Below are 21113 nucleotides of genomic sequence, written 5' to 3' on the forward strand. Positions count from 1 at the left end.
TGGGTTGACGATCATCTCTTCTTTTGCATATGGAAAGAATTTCTTGCAGCATATAATGCACAACGGGAAAGCTGGCATCGAGATATTACTGTGAGAGGACAACACCAAGATGGCAGTTGAGTTTGGTTTGGGGGTCATATATTCAAAGACAGGACTCTTGAGGAGTTCAACGAGGATTGCCTGCTTTCCACTCAAAGACTTATCAAATTCATCTCCCTGATCAGATGAAGATAATTTATACACCTACAACTTTGAGGACATCAACCAAGAGTCCAATGAGTTTGGAACTCCTTGGGAAATTTCTAAAGATGCACAATTTGCCTTTGCAAATAAGTATATCAGCATCATCTTTGACTTACACAGAAGTTTGATATATTTCTCTGATGAAAAGAAGCAGAAGTACTTGCAGGTCAATACAAGAATGGCATGAACAAACGAGACACGTACTTGCTGACATCCAAAAGCTGTATGGTAAACTCCTTTACGCCACACTCATCATTTCACAAGGCCGAGCTTACCTCACAACCCTGGAGGACATGTTGCAGCTTTGCGCTGACCAACCTTATCAACCAATGTGGTCAACTAAAGGACTTAGAGCGGATTTGGATTGGTGGAGTGTGGTACTTCAATCTGAAGAACTCACAAGACCGATACCATGTCCTTTGGTTTTGCATGATCTCGCAGCTTTCTCAGATGCCAGTTCCACCATTGGCATCGCAGTCATCATTGGAAACAGATGGAGAGCCTGGAAGCTTATACCAGGATGGAACATGCTCAACGGTGAGAAGGACATTGGTTGGGCAGAAGCTGGCGGATTCGAACTTCTCATTCGACACCTTATCAACATGGGTGGAACACAACAACACTTTAAACTCTACGGAGACAACCAAGGGGTCATTGAAAGTTGGCGAAATGGATGGAGCAGGAACAAAGCTGTCAATACCACATATTACAGTGACATATTTCCGTATTATATGGGTCACCCGACCTACATAATATCCCGTATAAGATGGGCCAGCGGACTATGGGCCGATGTTATGTATATCCCCGATGTTGACAGATGGGCCAGGAGGGATATTATTTCCGATGGAGACAGGTGGGCCCATCTATGCTGATATTATATATATCCTTGAAGATGTCAGGTGGGCCGATGTATGCAACATATCCATTTTTCCCTCATTGCATAACTCACTGAGTGTCGAGTACCAAAACCCAAAACTTGAGACCCGGTACACAAATCACCAAGTGCAGAGTGCCAAGTGCCAAGGCCCAAAACCCGACATCTGAAGCCCAAATTCCGAAGCCCAAAACCCGAAAACATGTATGCAATATTTCCATTTTTTACTCATTGCACAAATCACCGAGTGTTGAGTGCCAAAACCCAAAACTCAAAACCCAGTGTGCAATAGGCAAAGATAATGAAAAAATGGAAGTTGTTGTCTGAGTCTAGGTGAGTGTATTGGTAGTCTTTTCTTGTCCATCGGTTATCATTTGACCAAGATATAAGCTAAAGAAATCTGAAACATCGGTGAGAATGAAACATGAAAGTTGTAGTCCAAGTCAAGGTGAGTGTATTGGTAGTCTTTTCTTGTCAATTGATTATTTCATTACTTGGTACCTGGTGTAATGATAGTTGTGGCACTGGGCTCAAAACCCGTGTTTTTGATACTCACATCAAACAGTATTTGTCCGACGCATCCCTGACATTCCAATCCTGATCCCAACGCCCGACCCCAACCTGAAAGTTTCGGACCCAACGTTTTTGCATCGGACTCATCCTTCCTATGTCCTGTCTAGTTATATCTATCCCCACTGGTGCATATTTACTCGTTTTCACATTATTGAATATTACAGACAGTGTTATTACATGTAAGCATAGACCATTGCACTTTTGACATTTTTCACAATTTTCAGTATCTTGCCCTTGCATCCATGATCCAACCTTTTAATATATAATGAGCATAGCTTATATTATTGCCTCTTATGACCAAGATCAGCTCACAATAGGCTGGAGTTTGTGAGCTAGTGTGCATACTTGCTATTTCTCCTGATAAGGCGCCCATACCTTCAAAACATTGAATCTTCATGATCAGAAACCTGGAGTACATTTAAAATATATTAAGTATCACAGACATAAATTTACAGACAAATCCGCCAAGAATTGAGTACTGAGGAAGTGAAATAGATAAGAAATGGAATGTGGGAAACTTCAAAGACCCAAAGCATCGAAAATGGTCAGTGAAGCAATAATAGGACTTTAATGCTGAGTCAACTCATGTTTTCACTATATCCCTTCCACCCACCCCCTACCCTCAAGGCAGTAGGCAGTATGGGTTCCTTAGGTAGTTTACAATCTATCCTACATATTTTTAATGAAATCTTTGGCCTGAATCATCTATAAATGCGACTTTGTAAAAATATGTCTATTGTCACATTTCACACATATGCCTGTCATTACATCAATCCTTCATGGATCTTTCTAAACTATTAGGGCTATTATAATGGACATATATGGGTGTTATTCCAGGTCTCTGATCTCATCACAGGCTTGTCATGTTGGATATCTCAACATAATGTGCAAGTCTCGCTATTAATATTCATTCTTTTATCTTTATGCTCACTTACTGCACACATGTACAAATGCACACCTCATCTTTACATCATTGCTAACATGCCAGACAAATATATAATCCTCATACCTGCATCATCCTACCTCAGTCTATTTGTTCTCAGACTGAGGTATGACTATACATTCATTATCATACTCGACACTGACTAACATTTAACATAGTCTTCAAATAATCCCCAATTGACAAGAATGACATGAGTATGAAAATCAGTGGTTCCGAGCCCAGCACCGCAACCATCACTACATTGAGTACCAATACTTGGTAGGACCATCAATACACTCACATAGACTCGGACTACAACCTTCATTAAGAAAGTTAAGCATAATAATGATTTTCATTTTTTCATTATCATTTTCCTATATTGACTAGCGAGTCCCGAGTGTTAGTTGTGTGGTGACTTCACACTAGATAGGTCGAAGACTTCTAAGACTTCGAAGACTTGAAGGACACTTCAAGGACATTACTATATTAGTAGATAACTTCGAGGACTTCGAGGACACTTTGAGGACAGACCTCTAAGACACTTCGAGGACACATACCATACTAGGAATTGTTTATATTTGTTTACATAGACTCGCCCATAGTGCAGAGTTCACAAGTCTTACATGCTTCGTGCATTGACTTTGAACTCTCAGTTATTCTAACAGGTTATGAGCCCTGCGCTTTAGCAGTCAAATCTGTCGCTGGAGTTCACTGTCTTTGGGCCAACATAGTGCGCATTTTCTCTCCTCTCGCATCCAGCCACTGGTACTCTCCCCACCCATTATCCCTTGCTCTCTTTGTTGAAAATTAGCAAAGACAGCCTTTCCTTTGAATTCTACCAAGCCCTTGCCCTTAATTCGTCCCACTGCTGCAAAACTGCCCTGTCTCCCTTGCCATGTCCTCAGAAGACTCGAAATCTATTCACACTGTCACCAAACTCACTTCTACCAACTATGCTACTTGGAAGGGTGAGATGAAGGCCTACCTTCGAGTTAAGGGTCTCTGGTTGCTTGTCAATGGCATGGAGACTCGACCTACAGAGACAGAAGCTGCAGCAAAGTGGGACACCAAGGCAGACAAGGCAGCTGGGGAGCTGTATCTGGCGTGCTCTGTAGAGCAAAGGACCCATATCGACGCTGTCCAGGACGACCCTGTCAAGATTTGGACCACCCTGGCTTCCACGCACCTCCAGAAGCGTCCTGGCGCGCGCTTCAATGCCTGGGACGACTTCTTCTCTATTAGGAAGCAGCCTGACGAGTCCTTGAGCACCCTCATTGCCAGGATCGAAGATGGCATGTCCAAAGTCCAGGAGCTTCGACCCTCAGACCCATCCAAGCCTTACACCATCAAGGAACTCGACCAAGAGCTGGTCTGCATGACCATGGTTCGTTCCCTGGGCGAGGAGTACTCCAATTTTGCGTCGTCTTTGATGCTACTCAAGTCCTTGGACAAGGAGGAACTGAAGGCAGCATTCCTGGCTGAGGAAACCCAAAGGAGGAGACGTCCTGAAGGTTCTGGGACCGATGCAGCGCTGTTTACTGCGTCTGGAGACTGTAGATGCGGCACCTCTGTCACCTGCTGGTACTGCGAGAAGCCTGGTCACTGCACCCACAAGTGCGGGAGTCTTAAAGGTGATAAGGATCGTCGCAAGACCAAAACCGATGGTCGAAAAGGTGGAAGGAGCGCTAACAAGGCTTCTGAGGGGTCCCAATCATCGTCTGCAGCGTCTACACCCTCTCCCAACACCTCTGCACCCGCCTCCAACTTGACCACTGCCCAGAACACCTCCCAGAGCGCCCAACAGGTCACGGAATTTGCTGGTAATGCAAGTCTTGCACTTTTGACCCATCCCATCCTCTTTGCCCCTTGCACTCGATGCACATGCTGACTGGAATGCAGACACAGGTGCTACCTCTCACATGACTCCCCCATCGTCACTGGCTGCGCAATTATGCGCCCAAATGCATCCCTATCAAGGTCGCAGACAACAACATAGTCTATTCAGCTGGCGAGGGCACAGTGGTATTCAGTCCAGTCATTAATGGGAGGCGTGTCGAAGCTGTAGAATTCACTAGAGTCCTTCATGTACCAGATTTGCGAAATAATCTACTATCTGTCCTATATCTAACTCGCAACATGGGGTTCACTGTGCTCATTAATGCATCTAAGATGTCCTTGGAACGCCCCCACTGGTACCCCACTGTTTGTAGCCAGCATCAGCAACTCGAATGCTGCATTCCTGGATGGTTCTACTGTTGCAATAACTGAATATGTGTCTGCAGCTGCGACTGTGCCCCTAGACTTCGACCTCTGGCACAGGAGGCTCGCTCACCAATCACCTAGAAGGTATTAAGACACTTATAAGGGAGATGCTCGTCACTGGGATGACCATAGAGTCAAAATCTGCACCAGATCCTATCTGCAAACCATGCCTAGCTGGCAAGATGCACGCAAACCCCTTCCCTCCTTCTGAATGGCGCGCTTCCAGTGCGCCTACACCTGCACCAACTCACCCTACTGTCCCACCTACTCCACAGACACAAAGGACATTCCTAATACCTGACGATTCAGATGCTGATGATGAATCCAGCTCTGATGAGTATCAGGATCAGGGGGGGAGCAATGACCCTCCAGATGCGCCTCCTGCTGCCCCTGTAGTCCCTAATATTGATCCAGATCCTCCTCAAGTCCGAGTCTCGTCTCCAACTCCATCACCACCACCATCTCCACCTCCTAGAACCGCCCTCTCTCATTGGCATTGGAGCCAGACTGCCCAGGCCCAATAGAACCAAGCCTAGAGAGTGGTGGAAGCCATCTCCAGCCCAACTACACTCTGATGTGGATGATGAGATCGAGGATGCAGATCTTGGCCATGAGATTGTCCTCTCTGCAGCTTCACCAGCTGAACCCCTGTCCTACTCCGAAGCTCTGAAGCGCCCTGATGCGGAGCAGTGGAAACAAGCTGCCATGGAGGAGCTGAACGCCCACAGCATCAATGGCACTTGGCAGCTCGTCCCCAGACCTGCTGGAAAGAAGGTCATAGGCTGCAAGTGGGTGTTCGAGGTGAAGCGCAATGCAGACGGATCTGTGGAGCGCTACAAAGGCAGATTGGTGGCCAAAGGCTACAATCAAAGACCTGGCTTCGACTACCTCGAAATATTTGCGCCCACAGTCAGAATGCCCAGCATACGAGTTGTCCTAGCCATGGCCGCCATTCACGACCTCCACCTGCGCTCTATAGACATATCTCATGCCTACCTCAATGGGGAGATGGACTGCGACATCTACATGGAGCAGCCTGAGGGATTTGTTGAAGGAGATGCCAAAGACATGGTTTGCTTGTTGAAGAAGAGCATATATGGCACCAAGCAAGGAGGCAACAGATGGAACCAGAAAATGCGCTCTGTGCTCGAGTCTTTGGGCTACACTCAGTCCTACTCAGACGCGTCCATCTACATCTATCTAAAGGACAATGTAAGGATCGTTCTGCCAGTCTTCGTAGATGACATGACCTTTGCCTCGAAATCTGCTGCTGCCATCGACCGCACCATCAAGGAGCTCTCCCAGCACTTCAAGCTTCGCGATCTCGGTCCCACCACTCAGCTTCTGGGCATTAAGATAGACAGAGACTGGTCTAAACACTCCATCACCATATCTCAACAGCAGTACTGTCTAGACATCCTCGAGCGTTTTGGCATGGCTGATTGCAAGCCCATATCCACTCCCATGCAGCCCAACCTTCGACTCAGTTGCTCCCAGAGTCCCCAGACGCCTGAAGAGGTCCAGCTCATGAAGACCGTCCCATACCTAGCTGCAGTAGGCGCCCTGATGTACCTGGCAACAACAACTCGACCAGACATTGCCCACGCTGTTGGTTATCTTGCCAGATTCAACTCGAATCCAGGATTAGCTCACTGGCAAGCTGTCAAGCACCTGCTTCGCTATCTCAGAGGTACTGCCGACTACAAGATCACTTATGCGCCTGATCCATCAAGCACCAAACTGTTCTCAACCTATTCCGATGCTGATCATGGTGGATGCAAGGACACAGGGCGCTCCACTGGTGGATACTTGGTGAAGATCGGCTCTGGAGTCGTCTCGTGGTCTTCTAAGCTACAAAGCATTGTTGCGCTATCTACTACCGAAGCAGAGTACATCTCTGCAGTCTCAGCAGGCAAGGAGATCCGATGGATGCGAAACTTGCTGCAGGAGATGGGATTCTCCACCACTGCACCATCCATACTTAGAATAGACAACCAGAGCGCCATATCTGTTGCCAAACACCCAGAACACCACGGGAGGATGAAGCAACTGGATCTTAGTTGGTATTGGCTCAGAGACGTTGTTCACAAAGAGATAATTGCGCCTATCTTTGTGCCCACAGCTGATCAGCCAGCTGACATCTTGACAAAGTCTTTGAGTCGACCCACGGTGGAACTATTTTGCAGAATGATGGGACTACACAGATGAGGGGGGAGTTGTTAGAGATTAGAGATGTGTTCAGTCAGGGGGGGAGTATTAGTTGTGTGGTGACTTCACACTAGATAGGTCGAAGACTTCTAAGACTTCGAAGACTTGAAGGACACTTCAAGGACATTACTATATTAGTAGATAACTTCGAGGACTTCGAGGACACTTTGAGGACAGACCTCTAAGACACTTCGAGGACACATACCATACTAGGAATTGTTTATATTTGTTTACATAGACTCGCCCATAGTGCAGAGTTCACAAGTCTTACATGCTTCGTGCATTGACTTTGAACTCTCAGGTACAGTACTTTACTTATTTACACAATAATATCATGTGCATTGACTTTGAACTCTCAGTTCTTCTAACAGTTCTGGGTGTTTGGCAACAGATATGGCGCTCTGGTTGTCTATTCTAAGTATAGATGATGCAGTGACAGGGAATCTCATCTCCTGCAGCAAGTTTCACATCCACCAGATCTCCTTGCCTGCTGAGACTGCAGAGATGTGTTGAGATGAGAATGAAGTGGGCTGCTTCTAGAGCTACTGAGAGACCAATATGATCAGGACTAGATGTTAGTTATATGATTATTCACCTCTACAGTATGCATTTCTATGTTTTTTATATCTCTATATATGCTGGTATACTTACAGTATTATTCCTCACATTTTAATACCTATTCATTTGACTTCCTGACCTCCCTAGGATGTTCCTAGGTCAAGTTATCACTTACCTTTGTGTTGTGGCTTGTCTGTTTACATTTATTTACCATACATCGCCCATATCCCAGAGTCTAGTGCTCCCTGCCTCTTTGGCAACTTACTTTGGACTCTATCCTGATCATATTGGTCTCTCAGTAGCTCTAGAAGCAGCCCACTTCATTCTCATCTCAACATATCAAAGATGGGCAAGATGGTTAAGACTAAGTGAACATTGCTATGTGATTGTTTCTTGAATAATTATAAGTTTATGAGAATGTTTTAGCTCAAAAAATCTTCAATCAAATTGAGATCTATCACAACATATCTGGTTTTCATTATGATAATGTCGGGGGCTGGAATTGAGAACATTGCTGCTCCAGTGTTTGGGATACATATGTTTGATCCTAAGGATGTCATTATAATAAATTATATTGCTTTCACTGACATCCAAAAGTCATGAGCTTTAGAGTTTGGGTTTTAGTGTAGGCATATGTGACAGGAATTGTTTTACATGTTCTATTGGGAGATGTCAGCTAGCAGGTGCGTGAGGGAGTGGGATTTCACCAAGAGTTGCTTTCAGTCTTCTAGTGGCGTTGACAAATCTGACAAGGTGGACTGTGGCAGAGGGGTCAGTGAGGATGAAGGATATGGATGACACTTAACGGCCTAATGCATTGAGCAGGGAATGGTGTGCACATTGGTGGAGGGGGCAAGCTAGGAGATAATGATGCACAGTTTCTTCTACACCTGGGCAGTGTTCACAAAAAGGGCTGGCTGTTTTGTGGATCCGGTGGAGATGTAGGTTGAGTGGGGCATGGCCAGTGCAGAGGAACATATATAGGCTAGTGAGGTGTTTGGAGAAGGTGGCGGAGAGTTTGACAAATGAACACTTCAAAATTTGAGGGTCAATGCGGTTGAATCTGTGATACCAGGGGGAGTGGCACCAGGAATAACACCACCATTCTCCTAAAGACTTGGATTGAGCTTCTTGAAGTGCTGAAATACTTAGCGGTAGCGAACGATGGCATAGGTAATGTGGGAGTTTAGTGTTAGTACTGTTATTTAACCTGCTTTCCGATGCTAGCTTTGCATGTTTGTCAACTTCTTCGTTACCGTGGACATCCAAGTGCCCTGGTACCCACCACAACGTCACTTTGAAGTCTTTGTTTCGCTTGGCAATCTTCTTTATGATCCTGCAAAAATGATCTGCCAGATAGGAGCCTGGGCATGAATGGAAGCTCTCACCAGCAAGTATAGAGGCTTGGTTGTCAACAGAGATAGATGCTGGAAAGATGGGATCTCGTTCTGTGGCTAACAGTTCCGCTGCTAAGGTCAGTCCTACCTCTTCTGCTTCAAAGACAGTATGTTCTTCCTCTGTTCCTAGATGATACCGCAGGAATCTGGGTCTCCTACCAGCTCGAAATAATATTGCTGCTGCTTCAACGTGTCCTTTGTAGTGTGACCTATCACTGTAAATCTGAATTTGGTCGGTCAGTTGCACATGTTCTAATATGGTGTCCTTCTTGCTAGCTGCAACATGAGTGGTCCAGGGGTTTTTTGCATGAGGTGGACATCTTGCTGGGATGAGGATTTTGACCATGGCAGGTGAAATGTCGAAATGGTGCATTACCCGATGCAGGGAGGTGCGATGGGCATTAACATATCGTTCTGCGGCCCTGTGGAGAGGGGCATGCAATGGATGGGTGCTGGGGAGGGCAGCTAGGCAAAGTATGGCGCAGTGGCAGACATTTTGTAACAGGAGTGTGGGGGAGGGCAGCTAGGCAAAGTATGGCGCAGTGGCAGACATTTTGTAACAGGAGTGTGATAGGAAGGAGGTTGGCATGGGTCTCCATGATGTCTGTTGCTGTTGTTCTCATAGCCCCTGTGATTGCTAATGCAGCGAGTTGCTATACAGTAGATAGACATTTTGCCATACCTATGGAGCCTCATTGCAGGGTGGTTGAGCCTTCACAATATATGGGGGAGAACCACAGGTCCACAGCATACAACATCTTTGGTACTGCAACTGCTAGATATAATGGCGTGGTGGAAGGCCTTTGACAGACAAGGAGAGATGACGTAACTGTAGTACATATGATGTTCCTTTTGCAACAGCATTGTCTACTTGAGCCTTCCAACACAGTTATTGATTGAGGATGACTCCAAGGAACTGGTGGGACATTGTTGGGTGGATGGTTGCCCCTTGTATGTGCATATCGGGGCAGGGCTTGCTTCTGTTCATAGAAAAATCCATTAGCGCAAATTTATTAGTTTCAAAATGAGAGTCATGAGCTTTGGACCATTCATACCCACCACCTGGGCGTTCTAACATGGACCTTGAAGATAGCATGAGTTTTTGTGAAGTCTTCGGCAATGGCTATGAATGCTGTGTTGTCCACAAATGCTAAGGTGAGTTCCTTTAGTGCCTCTTGTCCTGTGCGAGGTTTGGCATCATCTACAAGGTCAGAACTGTAAATAATATATAAGATCATGGATACAGGGTTGCCCTGTCCAATCCCATTGGTAACCGGGAACCATTTGGATGTAAAACTGTCAAACTTCAGTTGCATCTGGTGAGAGGTGAGCAACCATTTTGTAAATTGTACTAGATCAGTAGGGATGCGCCTCATGCGCATGTTGTGAATCAAACACTTCATTACTGCATTAGGGAAGGTGCCCTCTATATCTAGGAACAGCACTGATGCCACTTTTTGCAATCTCCAAGCATGTTTGATAGTCTCCTCGAGCAGGTGGAGAGAATCCATGGTAGATCTTCCTGGTCTTCCTCCAAAATGCATGTTCGGTAGTAGTTGGTGGTGTTCCAGTAGGTGGGTGAGCTGATCCGCTACAACTGCCGAAAGTAGCTTGTCCATGGTGTTGAGTAGGGCAATTGGGTGATACACCTTGGGGACGGAGTAATTGGGCTTGCCCGGTTTGCGTAGGATGACGGTAGAGAATTTCCTCCAGGGTTGGTAATATGTATGATGGGAGAAGGCTGCATTAAAAAGGAATAGTAAGTACGGTGTGAGAGTGTCAGTACATTCTTTGAATACAATGTTACAAATACCATCCAGGCCCAGGGCTTTGTATCCGCTTAGGTTGCTGATGGCATGTTCAATCTGGTCCATTGTGATAGGCGGGAGATGGTCTACAGGGTTGGGATATACAGTTTCGGGGGGAATCGAGTCAACAACAGGTGGGGGAGGGAAGTTTTAGAAGAACTGAGAGTTCAAAGTCAATGCACGAAGCATGTAAGACTTGTGAACTCTGCACTATGGGCGAGTCTATGTAAACAAATATAAACAATTCCTAGTATGGTATGTGTCCCCGAAGTGTCTTAGAGGTCTGTCCTCAAAGTGTCCTCAAAGTCCTCAAAGTCCTCGAAGTTATCTACTAATATAGTAATGTCCTTGAAGTGTCCTTCAAGTCTTCGACCTATCTAGTGTGAAGTCACCACACAACTAACAGGAAGAAGGTATTTTGCTTTTCTCCCAATTGGTGACCGCCTCAATGTTGGATCCATCTGGGCAGGTGGATACTAGTGACGGTACTCGGGTCTTGCCACCATCATGAGACTCTGAAGAGATATACTTGTTAGCAGTCCATAGATTGTTACCTTCAATATCTTCCAACCATTCTAACCAATGTTGCTTCTTAGTTGCTGTGATCTTGTTCACGTATAAGTCCTTGGTGGTCTTGAGTTTGTCGTGACTAGGGTGAAGCGGGATTCCTCGCATCTGGTAGGAAGTTCTGCTAAGATCTTTCATGCGGTCTCTTAGGCTTGATAGGTGCTTAGTCCACCATCTTTTGGAGTGAGGGCATGGTTTAGAGAATGGTACACAGGCCTCCATCATGGTCATGATTGAATGGGTGAGGTGCCTGGTGGCCTCCTGGAATTCGGCTTCCAATGCCAGTGGTTGGGCTGGCTTGGTTAAAATGAGTCCCTTGAGGTGTTTGTTGAATGCTTCCTAGTCCACTTCTTGCCAATTCTGTTGCAGGTCTATCTGGGTCTGAGGGGTCTTGAGATCTAGGGTTAGCAGAATGGGGATGTGGTGGGTTTTGGGTCCATGAGATTCAGGGGCAGTCTCACATGAAATGATGGCGTCCAGAAGGAGTTCTGTACCAAAGATGTTGTCGGGGCAGGTCCAGTTGCTGGTGCTGGTGGACTGCAGAGTCAGGGTACCACATGGAAGAAGTTGTAGCATTCCATAGTTGACTATGAGGTCAATAAGAGGGTTAGTGGCTGTATAGTTAAATAGGTGACAGTTGCGGATGTCTTTCCAGAGAGGATGGTGACTATTAAGGTCCCCTAATCACAACATGTGGTCATCTTCAGAGGATTTGATGGATGCTATGTTAGTTTCTAAATATGAGTCTAAAGTGGTTAGCGTGTTCTGGTTTGTTCTGTTATTATAAATATTAAACAGGGTACAACGGCCATAGGGTCCTGAAAGCTGGACAACAGTTACATCAGAGGAGGGAAAGATGATTTGTTTCCAGGAATTGGTACTGAGTTTTGCATTGATTAGTAGGATAGCCCTGGTGCGTTGTCGAGGGTGGGTGAAGTGCTGGGAGGGGTATAAGTGTTAGAAGAACTGAGAGTTCAAAGTCAATGCACTTAATATTATTGTGTAAATAAGTAAAGTACTATACCTGAGAGTTCAAAGTCAATGCACGAAGCATGTAAGACTTGTGAACTCTGCACTATGGGCGAGTCTATGTAAACAAATATAAACAATTCCTAGTATGGTATGTGTCCTCGAAGTGTCTTAGAGGTCTGTCCTCAAAGTGTCCTCGAAGTCCTCGAAGTTATCTACTAATATAGTAATGTCCTTGAAGTGTCCTTCAAGTCTTCGAAGTCTTAGAAGTCTTCGACCTATCTAGTGTGAAGTCACCACACAACTAATACTCCCCCCTGACTGAACACATCTCTAATCTCTAACAACTCCCCCCTCATCTGTGTAGTCCCATCATTCTGCAAAATAGTTCCACCGTGGGTCGACTCAAAGACTTTGTCAAGATGTCAGCTGGCTGATCAGCTGTGGGCACAAAGATAGGCGCAATTATCTCTTTGTGAACAACGTCTCTGAGCCAATACCAACTAAGATCCAGTTGCTTCATCCTCCCGTGGTGTTCTGGGTGTTTGGCAACAGATATGGCGCTCTGGTTGTCTATTCTAAGTATGGATGGTGCAGTGGTGGAGAATCCCATCTCCTGCAGCAAGTTTCGCATCCATCGGATCTCCTTGCCTGCTGAGACTGCAGAGATGTACTCTGCTTCGGTAGTAGATAGCGCAACAATGCTTTGTAGCTTAGAAGACCACGAGACGACTCCAGAGCCGATCTTCACCAAGTATCCACCAGTGGAGCGCCCTGTGTCCTTGCATCCACCATGATCAGCATCGGAATAGGTTGAGAACAGTTTGGTGCTTGATGGATCAGGCGCATAAGTGATCTTGTAGTCGGCAGTACCTCTGAGATAGCGAAGCAGGTGCTTGACAGCTTGCCAGTGAGCTAATCCTGGATTCGAGTTGAATCTGGCAAGATAACCAACAGCGTGGGCAATGTCTGGTCGAGTTGTTGTTGCCAGGTACATCAGGGCGCCTACTGCAGCTAGGTATGGGACGGTCTTCATGAGCTGGACCTCTTCAGGCGTCTGGGGACTCTGGGAGCGACTGAGTCGAAGGTTGGGCTGCATGGGAGTGGATATGGGCTTGCAATCAGCCATGCCAAAACGCTCGAGGATGTCTAGACAGTACTGCTGTTGAGATATGGTGATGGAGTGTTTAGACCAGTCTCTGTCTATCTTAATGCCCAGAAGCTGAGTGGTGGGACCGAGATCGCGAAGCTTGAAGTGCTGGGAGAGCTCCTTGATGGTGCGGTCGATGGCAGCAGCAGATTTCGAGGCAAAGGTCATGTCATCTACGAAGACTGGCAGAACGATCCTTACATTGTCCTTTAGATAGATGTAGATGGACGCGTCTGAGTAGGACTGAGTGTAGCCCAAAGACTCGAGCACAGAGCGCATTTTCTGGTTCCATCTGTTGCCTCCTTGCTTGGTGCCATATATGCTCTTCTTCAACAAGCAAACCATGTCTTTGGCATCTCCTTCAACAAATCCCTCAGGCTGCTCCATGTAGATGTCGCAGTCCATCTCCCCATTGAGGTAGGCATGAGATATGTCTATAGAGCGCAGGTGGAGGTCGTGAATGGCGGCCATGGCTAGGACAACTCGTATGCTGGGCATTCTGACTGTGGGCGCAAATATTTCGAGGTAGTCGAAGCCAGGTCTTTGATTGTAGCCTTTGGCCACCAATCTGCCTTTGTAGCGCTCCACAGATCCGTCTGCATTGCGCTTCACCTCGAACACCCACTTGCAGCCTATGACCTTCTTTCCAGCAGGTCTGGGGACGAGCTGCCAAGTGCCATTGATGCTGTGGGCGTTCAGCTCCTCCATGGCAGCTTGTTTCCACTGCTCCGCATCAGGGCGCTTCAGAGCTTCGGAGTAGGACAGGGGTTCAGCTGGTGAAGCTGCAGAGAGGACAATCTCATGGCCAAGATCTGCATCCTCGATCTCATCATCCACATCAGAGTGTAGTTGGGCTGGAGATGGCTTCCACCACTCTCTAGGCTTGGTTCTATTGGGCCTGGGCAGTCTGGCTCCAATGCCAATGAGAGAGGGCGGTCTAGGAGGTGGAGATGGTGGTGGTGATGGAGTTGGAGACGAGACTCGGACTTGAGGAGGATCTGGATCAATATTAGGGACTACAGGGGCAGCAGGAGGCGCATCTGGAGGGTCATTGCTCCCCCCATGATCCTGATACTCATCAGAGCTGGATTCATCATCAGCATCTGAATCGTCAGGTATTAGGAATGTCCTTTGTGTCTGTGGAGTAGGTGGGACAGTAGGGTGAGTTGGTGCAGGTGTAGGCGCACTGGAAGCGCGCCATTCAGAAGGAGGGAAGGGGTTTGCGTGCATCTTGCCAGCTAGGCATGGTTTGCAGATAGGATCTGGTGCAGATTTTGACTCTATGGTCATCCCAGTGACGAGCATCTCCCTTATAAGTGTCTTAATACCTTCTAGGTGATGGTGAGCGAGCCTCCTGTGCCAGAGGTCGAAGTCTAGGGGCACAGTCGCAGCTGCAGACACATATTCAGTTATTGCAACAGTAGAACCATCCAGGAATGCAGCATTCGAGTTGCTGATGCTGGCTACAAACAGTGGGGTACCAGTGGGGCGTTCCAAGGACATCTTAGATGCATTAATGAGCACAGTGAACCCCATGTTGCGAGTTAGATATAGGACAGATAGTAGATTATTTCGCAAATCTGGTACATGAAGGACTCTAGTGAATTCTACAGCTTCGACACGCCTCCCATTAATGACTGGACTGAATACCACTGTGCCCTCGCCAGCTGAATAGACTATGTTGTTGTCTGCGACCTTGATAGGGATGCATTTGGGCGCATAATTGCGCAGCCAGTGACGATGGGGAGTCATGTGAGAGGTAGCACCTGTGTCTGCATTCCAGTCAGCATGTGCATCGAGTTGCAAGGGGCAAAGAGGATGGGATGGGTCAAAAGTGCAAAGACTTGCATTACCAGCAAATTCCGTGACCTGTTGGGCGCTCTGGGAGGTGTTCTGGGCAGTGGTCAAGTTGGAGGCGGGTGCAGAGGTGTTGGGAGAGGGTGTAGACGCTGCAGACGATGATTGGGACCCCTCAGAAGCCTTGTTAGCGCTCCTTCCACCTTTTCGACCATCGGTTTTGGTCTTGCGACGATCCTTATCACCTTTAAGACTCCCGCACTTGTGGGTGCAGTGACCAGGCTTCTCGCAGTACCAGCAGGTGACAGAGGTGCCGCATCTACAGTCTCCAGACGCAGTAAACAGCGCTGCATCGGTCCCAGAACCTTCAGGACGTCTCCTCCTTTGGGTTTCCTCAGCCAGGAATGCTGCCTTCAGTTCCTCCTTGTCCAAGGACTTGAGTAGCATCAAAGACGACGCAAAATTGGAGTACTCCTCGCCCAGGGAACGAACCATGGTCATGCAGACCAGCTCTTGGTCGAGTTCCTTGATGGTGTAAGGCTTGGATGGGTCTGAGGGTCGAAGCTCCTGGACTTTGGACATGCCATCTTCGATCCTGGCAATGAGGGTGCTCAAGGACTCGTCAGGCTGCTTCCTAATAGAGAAGAAGTCGTCCCAGGCATTGAAGCGCGCGCCAGGACGCTTCTGGAGGTGCGTGGAAGCCAGGGTGGTCCAAATCTTGACAGGGTCGTCCTGGACAGCGTCGATATGGGTCCTTTGCTCTACAGAGCACGCCAGATACAGCTCCCCAGCTGCCTTGTCTGCCTTGGTGTCCCACTTTGCTGCAGCTTCTGTCTCTGTAGGTCGAGTCTCCATGCCATTGACAAGCAACCAGAGACCCTTAACTCGAAGGTAGGCCTTCATCTCACCCTTCCAAGTAGCATAGTTGGTAGAAGTGAGTTTGGTGACAGTGTGAATAGATTTCGAGTCTTCTGAGGACATGGCAAGGGAGACAGGGCAGTTTTGCAGCAGTGGGACGAATTAAGGGCAAGGGCTTGGTAGAATTCAAAGGAAAGGCTGTCTTTGCTAATTTTCAACAAAGAGAGCAAGGGATAATGGGTGGGGAGAGTACCAGTGGCTGGATGCGAGAGGAGAGAAAATGCGCACTATGTTGGCCCAAAGACAGTGAACTCCAGCGACAGATTTGACTGCTAAAGCGCAGGGCTCATAACCTGTTAGAATAACTGAGAGTTCAAAGTCAATGCACGAAGCATGTAAGACTTGTGAACTCTGCACTATGGGCGAGTCTATGTAAACAAATATAAACAATTCCTAGTATGGTATGTGTCCCCGAAGTGTCTTAGAGGTCTGTCCTCAAAGTGTCCTCGAAGTCCTCGAAGTTATCTACTAATATAGTAATGTCCTTGAAGTGTCCTTCAAGTCTTCGAAGTCTTAGAAGTCTTCGACCTATCTAGTGTGAAGTCACCACACAACTAACAGTTACCAAGGAAGCAAGTCATGTGGGCAATTACTAGTCAAATGTACGAAGGAGAGCAGTCAAATGTCACATGTACCTATGCGCCCCTACATTGTGCAAGACTTCAATTCATTCCTCACCAGTTTGCTGAGCCGTCCTGGCATGGAAAAAGCTATATATCGAGAAACAATGCTCAATGATAATTTACAGATATGAGACATTAAGAATGACACAGTGATGGGAAAGATACTCAGTCCTAATGGGAAATCATTTATGGATGGTTTGAAAAGAACTGATCCTAGGTTAGCATTGAGTCTCTTGGTAGATTGGTTCAACCCCTATGGAAATAAAATCTTAGGCAAGAGGAAGTCCATTGAGTTGGTCACAATGGGACTCCTGAACCTTCCCCTGGGCCTCTGGTACAAAGCAGAAAATATGTACCTGGTCGGTATCATCCTAGGACCCAGAGAGCCATCTCTCTCAATGAGATTAATCACTTCCTTTGGCTGCCAAGAGTCCTTGAACATGACAACCTTGTTGTTGACAAGGTCAAATGCAGGACATGTACGTGTTCCTCAACCAACAGGCAAAACACCATAGGCAACAGGTGTAGGAATGACCAATGTGGTTGAACCAATACTCTTGGCAGCAGGGATGATAACCCTGAACATGTATGTGCTGGTGTGAAGGTTTAACTTGGACTATGTGTGAATGCCTCCTTGGTGCTAGCAGCCACCACTGTTGTATCAACACCATGCAATGCAGGCAATGCTTGTGAAAAGTGATAGAAAAAGTCGACTAAGTGTGAAGATTTGTTATAATTGAAGGCGCAGGTAACAATGGCTCCTTCCCTATCTGATCTGATGATGCGAGCGAAATTGTGCACGATCAGGACAGAAAAAGTGTGGGTATGATATTGAGTGCCAAGCTAGGCTGCAGCATAACTCATAATTTGTTTTAATGTGTCTAGATCCTTCATAGTCTGGTTGACAAAGGAAGATTTATTTTTCATCCAGTCGAGAGGAGGGTCACAAAAGGCATCGTGGATGGCAGCCCACTTCATTTCAACAATAAATGCTGCAGTAGAAACATCACAGTCATGTGATGTTCCATTAGCATATATATGCTGATGTCCGGTTTGATGGCAAACAAGAATGATCTAGCAAGTTTCATGTCCAAATGGTTGGAAGTGTCAACAAACAATAGAGCAGGGGCAAAAGATTTCATGGTGTCAATCTGCAACATTAAACTGACTGTCAGCAGGTCTCAATATGATATAATTTTAAGTGTGCTCACAAATGGTTCATAAGCCTGCACCTCATCTTTAACACAAACTGTGTTATTAAATGTGCCACTCTTGAAGGTTATAGGGAGGAGGCCTGGTATTTCTGAAGTCAGCAGGAACTCCTGGAGAAATTCCTGGACTGGATCGGGCCAATGCAATGATTTTTCATTTCCTTGCCCATGGCATTGACTGTAAAGTTCCGGCAACGCACATTGGTAGTCCAGGGGACCTTGGTGGAACTTCCTTGTTTGAAAGGAGTATCTGTAAATACAGAAGTAAGCTGCAAATTCTGTCTGGCACCAACATGCACTTCTGGTGCTTGTGAGGTCTCGTTCATGGTATTCATAAATCGTAAATGTAAACAGAAATGAACTGAAGGTAATCTATAATTACAGCAAGAGCCAAAAAACCTCACTGAGACGCAACTACAAACTAGGAAAGAGAAACAAAACAGGTGGTTTTAGAAGGCATTAAATAGTGAAGAAAACTCAGCTGGGCATTCCCAAAATACAGCTAACAATGGTTCTCAGAACGTTGCATGTGACAATTTGCTGTGAAGAATTTAATCTAAATTCATAACTGATCACTGAGCGCAACATGGCCAAAAGCACATCTTGGATCAATGAAGATCAGTGTCTCCAACCATCATAACCTATCAAGGGTTTGCTGTAGATATGGTGAAAGGAAAAAGCATTCACAAATGATTTCAGGGCTTAAATGGTGAACCAGATATTTCCGAACATGACAGATCATCGGCTGTGAATGATCCTGGTGCAATGGGCCAATCAGTGACCGGGGATATCTGATTCACCATTTAAGTCTGAAGTCGTCACTTAAACAATCTTTCCTTCTTCCACCATGCACTCCATTTATGTGTAATTTACTATGTACTGTTACATGACTGTATCACTGCAGGGTATACCTGTGTGCAATACTACATCGACTTAATTATATTGAAAATTATGTGATGCTGCAGTACGAATAATAACCAGAATAATGTTCTGATATCTACATGTCTTAAGGTTCGCACATTGCAATTACTCTTTTAAAAAAATCTGATTCTGTTTGCAGCTGGGGTATTATTCATACATCCATGTAAATATTTGGAGGACTGTTGGACGTCCTCCACCTATACAAACTCCTGCAGTGTTAGAAGAACTGAGAGTTCAAAGTCAATGCACAAAGCATGTAAGACTATGAACTCTGCACTTTGGGCGAGTCTATGTAAACAAATATAAACAATTCCAAGTATGGTATATGTCCTCAAAGTGTCCTCAAAGTCCTCGAAGTTATCTACTAATATAGTAATGTCCTCAAAGTGTTCTTCAAGTCTTAGAAGTCTTCGAACTATCTAGTGTGAAGTCACCACACAACTAACATGTGGGAGCTCTCTTGGGACCCATTGCTTGCCCACCAACCTACATTGGAAATGCCTCACCGAAATTCTGCAAGAAGTTGATCAGTTGTAGTATCTTGGTCCACGTCCTAATGTTTTACCTGGTTCAAAGGTTTCAGCACAACTACAGCCTTTCCCCACTCCATTGAGATAGAGTGGCAAATGTGACTGGTGCCCACTGGGAAAATGTCAAGATCCTGGCAGTAAGCAGAACACCACAGTGAAGCACCAAAGTCACTGTATGATTTGAGAGGATCCTGGTGTCCTCTGGCTAGAGGTAGGTTTGACACAGGTGAGCTTGAGTTGCTTTCCATGCTTTCAGGAGGTTATCGGGCAATCATGTCTGCCTGCTAACAGAATGTCCATTTTGGTATGGATATTGCCTCCTGTGAATGGGTCACAATATTGACCCAAAATTGTCATGGCTTCATTGAGAATGGCTGGTCCTGTGGGATCCTGCACCATGGCTTTAATATTTGTGGCTGCACAAAATGTCTCCAGCATTGTCTTCTCTAGTTCTCCTGTTATACTGTTCATATTATTCTTTGTGTTTTTGTGAACATGCTTGCTTACCTATCTTGTAGTTGGTATTTGTTTTTTGGAGTGCCCCAATGATCCTCTCGAACGGAAACATCCACCACCCATGCATAGGACCATAATACATCTGGTGTATTGCTGAGTGTGATGTGGTGATGTCACATGTGAAGTTCCCCAATGGATCGCAATCGCAAGTAGCATTGTGCTGTGAACCAACTTCTGCTGTTGAGATTTGTGATCATCATTGGCATCATTTGCTGTATGTTGGCATCCCTACAATTGCATAAGGGCCACTGGTAAGTCAAATTCTATTGATAATTTCCACTATTCCACCTTGAGCTTGCTGTGTTCTGCATCCCCTAGGTTTTTTGGCAGGCCACGATGCCATGATGGTCTCTGAACGATTCCCAACCTTTCCTGGATGGAGTTTATCTCGTTGTCTGACAATAACTCTGATCCATTCAGCCCATCTTTTTTGCTAATTTCCTTTGTGCAGCACATTCCTCTACCAATCTATTGGCGATGACCTGATCATAGACACCCAGCTGACTCTCTCCAAAATCAACATCCATAGGGGCACATTCGGGCACTGCGCACTTTGTACACATTTAGTGAGTAATTTGTTAACTGCTGAGCTATGAACTTACTAGCAGCACCTCAATAATTTCTTTTTTCCTAGGGCACAGTGTATCCGGCAAGACCACTTCATACTCTTGGACTAGTGCTTCTAGCACTGCTACATGGAGATGGGTCATGGTGGACACAGTAGGGTTTGAAATCAAAGTCTCTCTACCCTTCTGCAAGTCCTTTGGGTTAACATGGTTTTGCTGGCCCTTCCTTAGTTCCTTGCTCGCTTGTTTGTCTATTACAATTAAACCTCTGAAGTGGTGTTGAACTAATTCCAGGAATAGGTAGTGCATGCCATCGATCATGATGAACCTTGTTGGATCCCAGTATGGCAGCCGTAAAAGTTCTGACCATCTATCTTACTCCATGTTGTTTGAATATTTTGTCACGCTCTACCTTCGTTTCAGTGGTTTTCACTGTTCTGCTGCTGCTTTGTATTCCTCCAATGTATGTCATCTCCAATTTTCCCAGTCAAAGTCTGCAA

The 21113-nt window shown here is 46.1% G+C and overlaps 2 protein-coding genes across 2 annotated transcripts; both read right to left on the minus strand.

The window, feature by feature from the left end:
• Positions 1-17520: 17520 nt before the first annotated feature.
• EDB93DRAFT_1062010 (uncharacterized protein) lies at positions 17521-17712 on the minus strand (the record flags this gene model as incomplete). The annotated part of the gene is made up of 1 exon (XM_041444845.1): positions 17521-17712. A coding segment is annotated over one exon (192 nt), but the record flags the coding sequence as incomplete, so codon positions are not given.
• Positions 17713-19783: 2071 nt separating this feature from the next.
• Positions 19784-20129, minus strand: EDB93DRAFT_1085087 (uncharacterized protein; the record flags this gene model as incomplete). The annotated part of the gene is made up of 2 exons (XM_041445880.1): positions 19784-19986; positions 20039-20129. 2 exons carry the CDS (start codon positions 20127-20129, stop codon positions 19784-19786), a joined length of 294 nt encoding a protein of 97 aa, XP_041307919.1.
• Positions 20130-21113: the final 984 nt, after the last annotated feature.

This window comes from Suillus bovinus, assembly GCF_016758785.1.
Source record: "Suillus bovinus strain UH-Sbo-P2 chromosome Unknown EDB93scaffold_26, whole genome shotgun sequence".
NCBI classification, from domain to species: Eukaryota; Fungi; Basidiomycota; class Agaricomycetes; order Boletales; family Suillaceae; genus Suillus; species Suillus bovinus.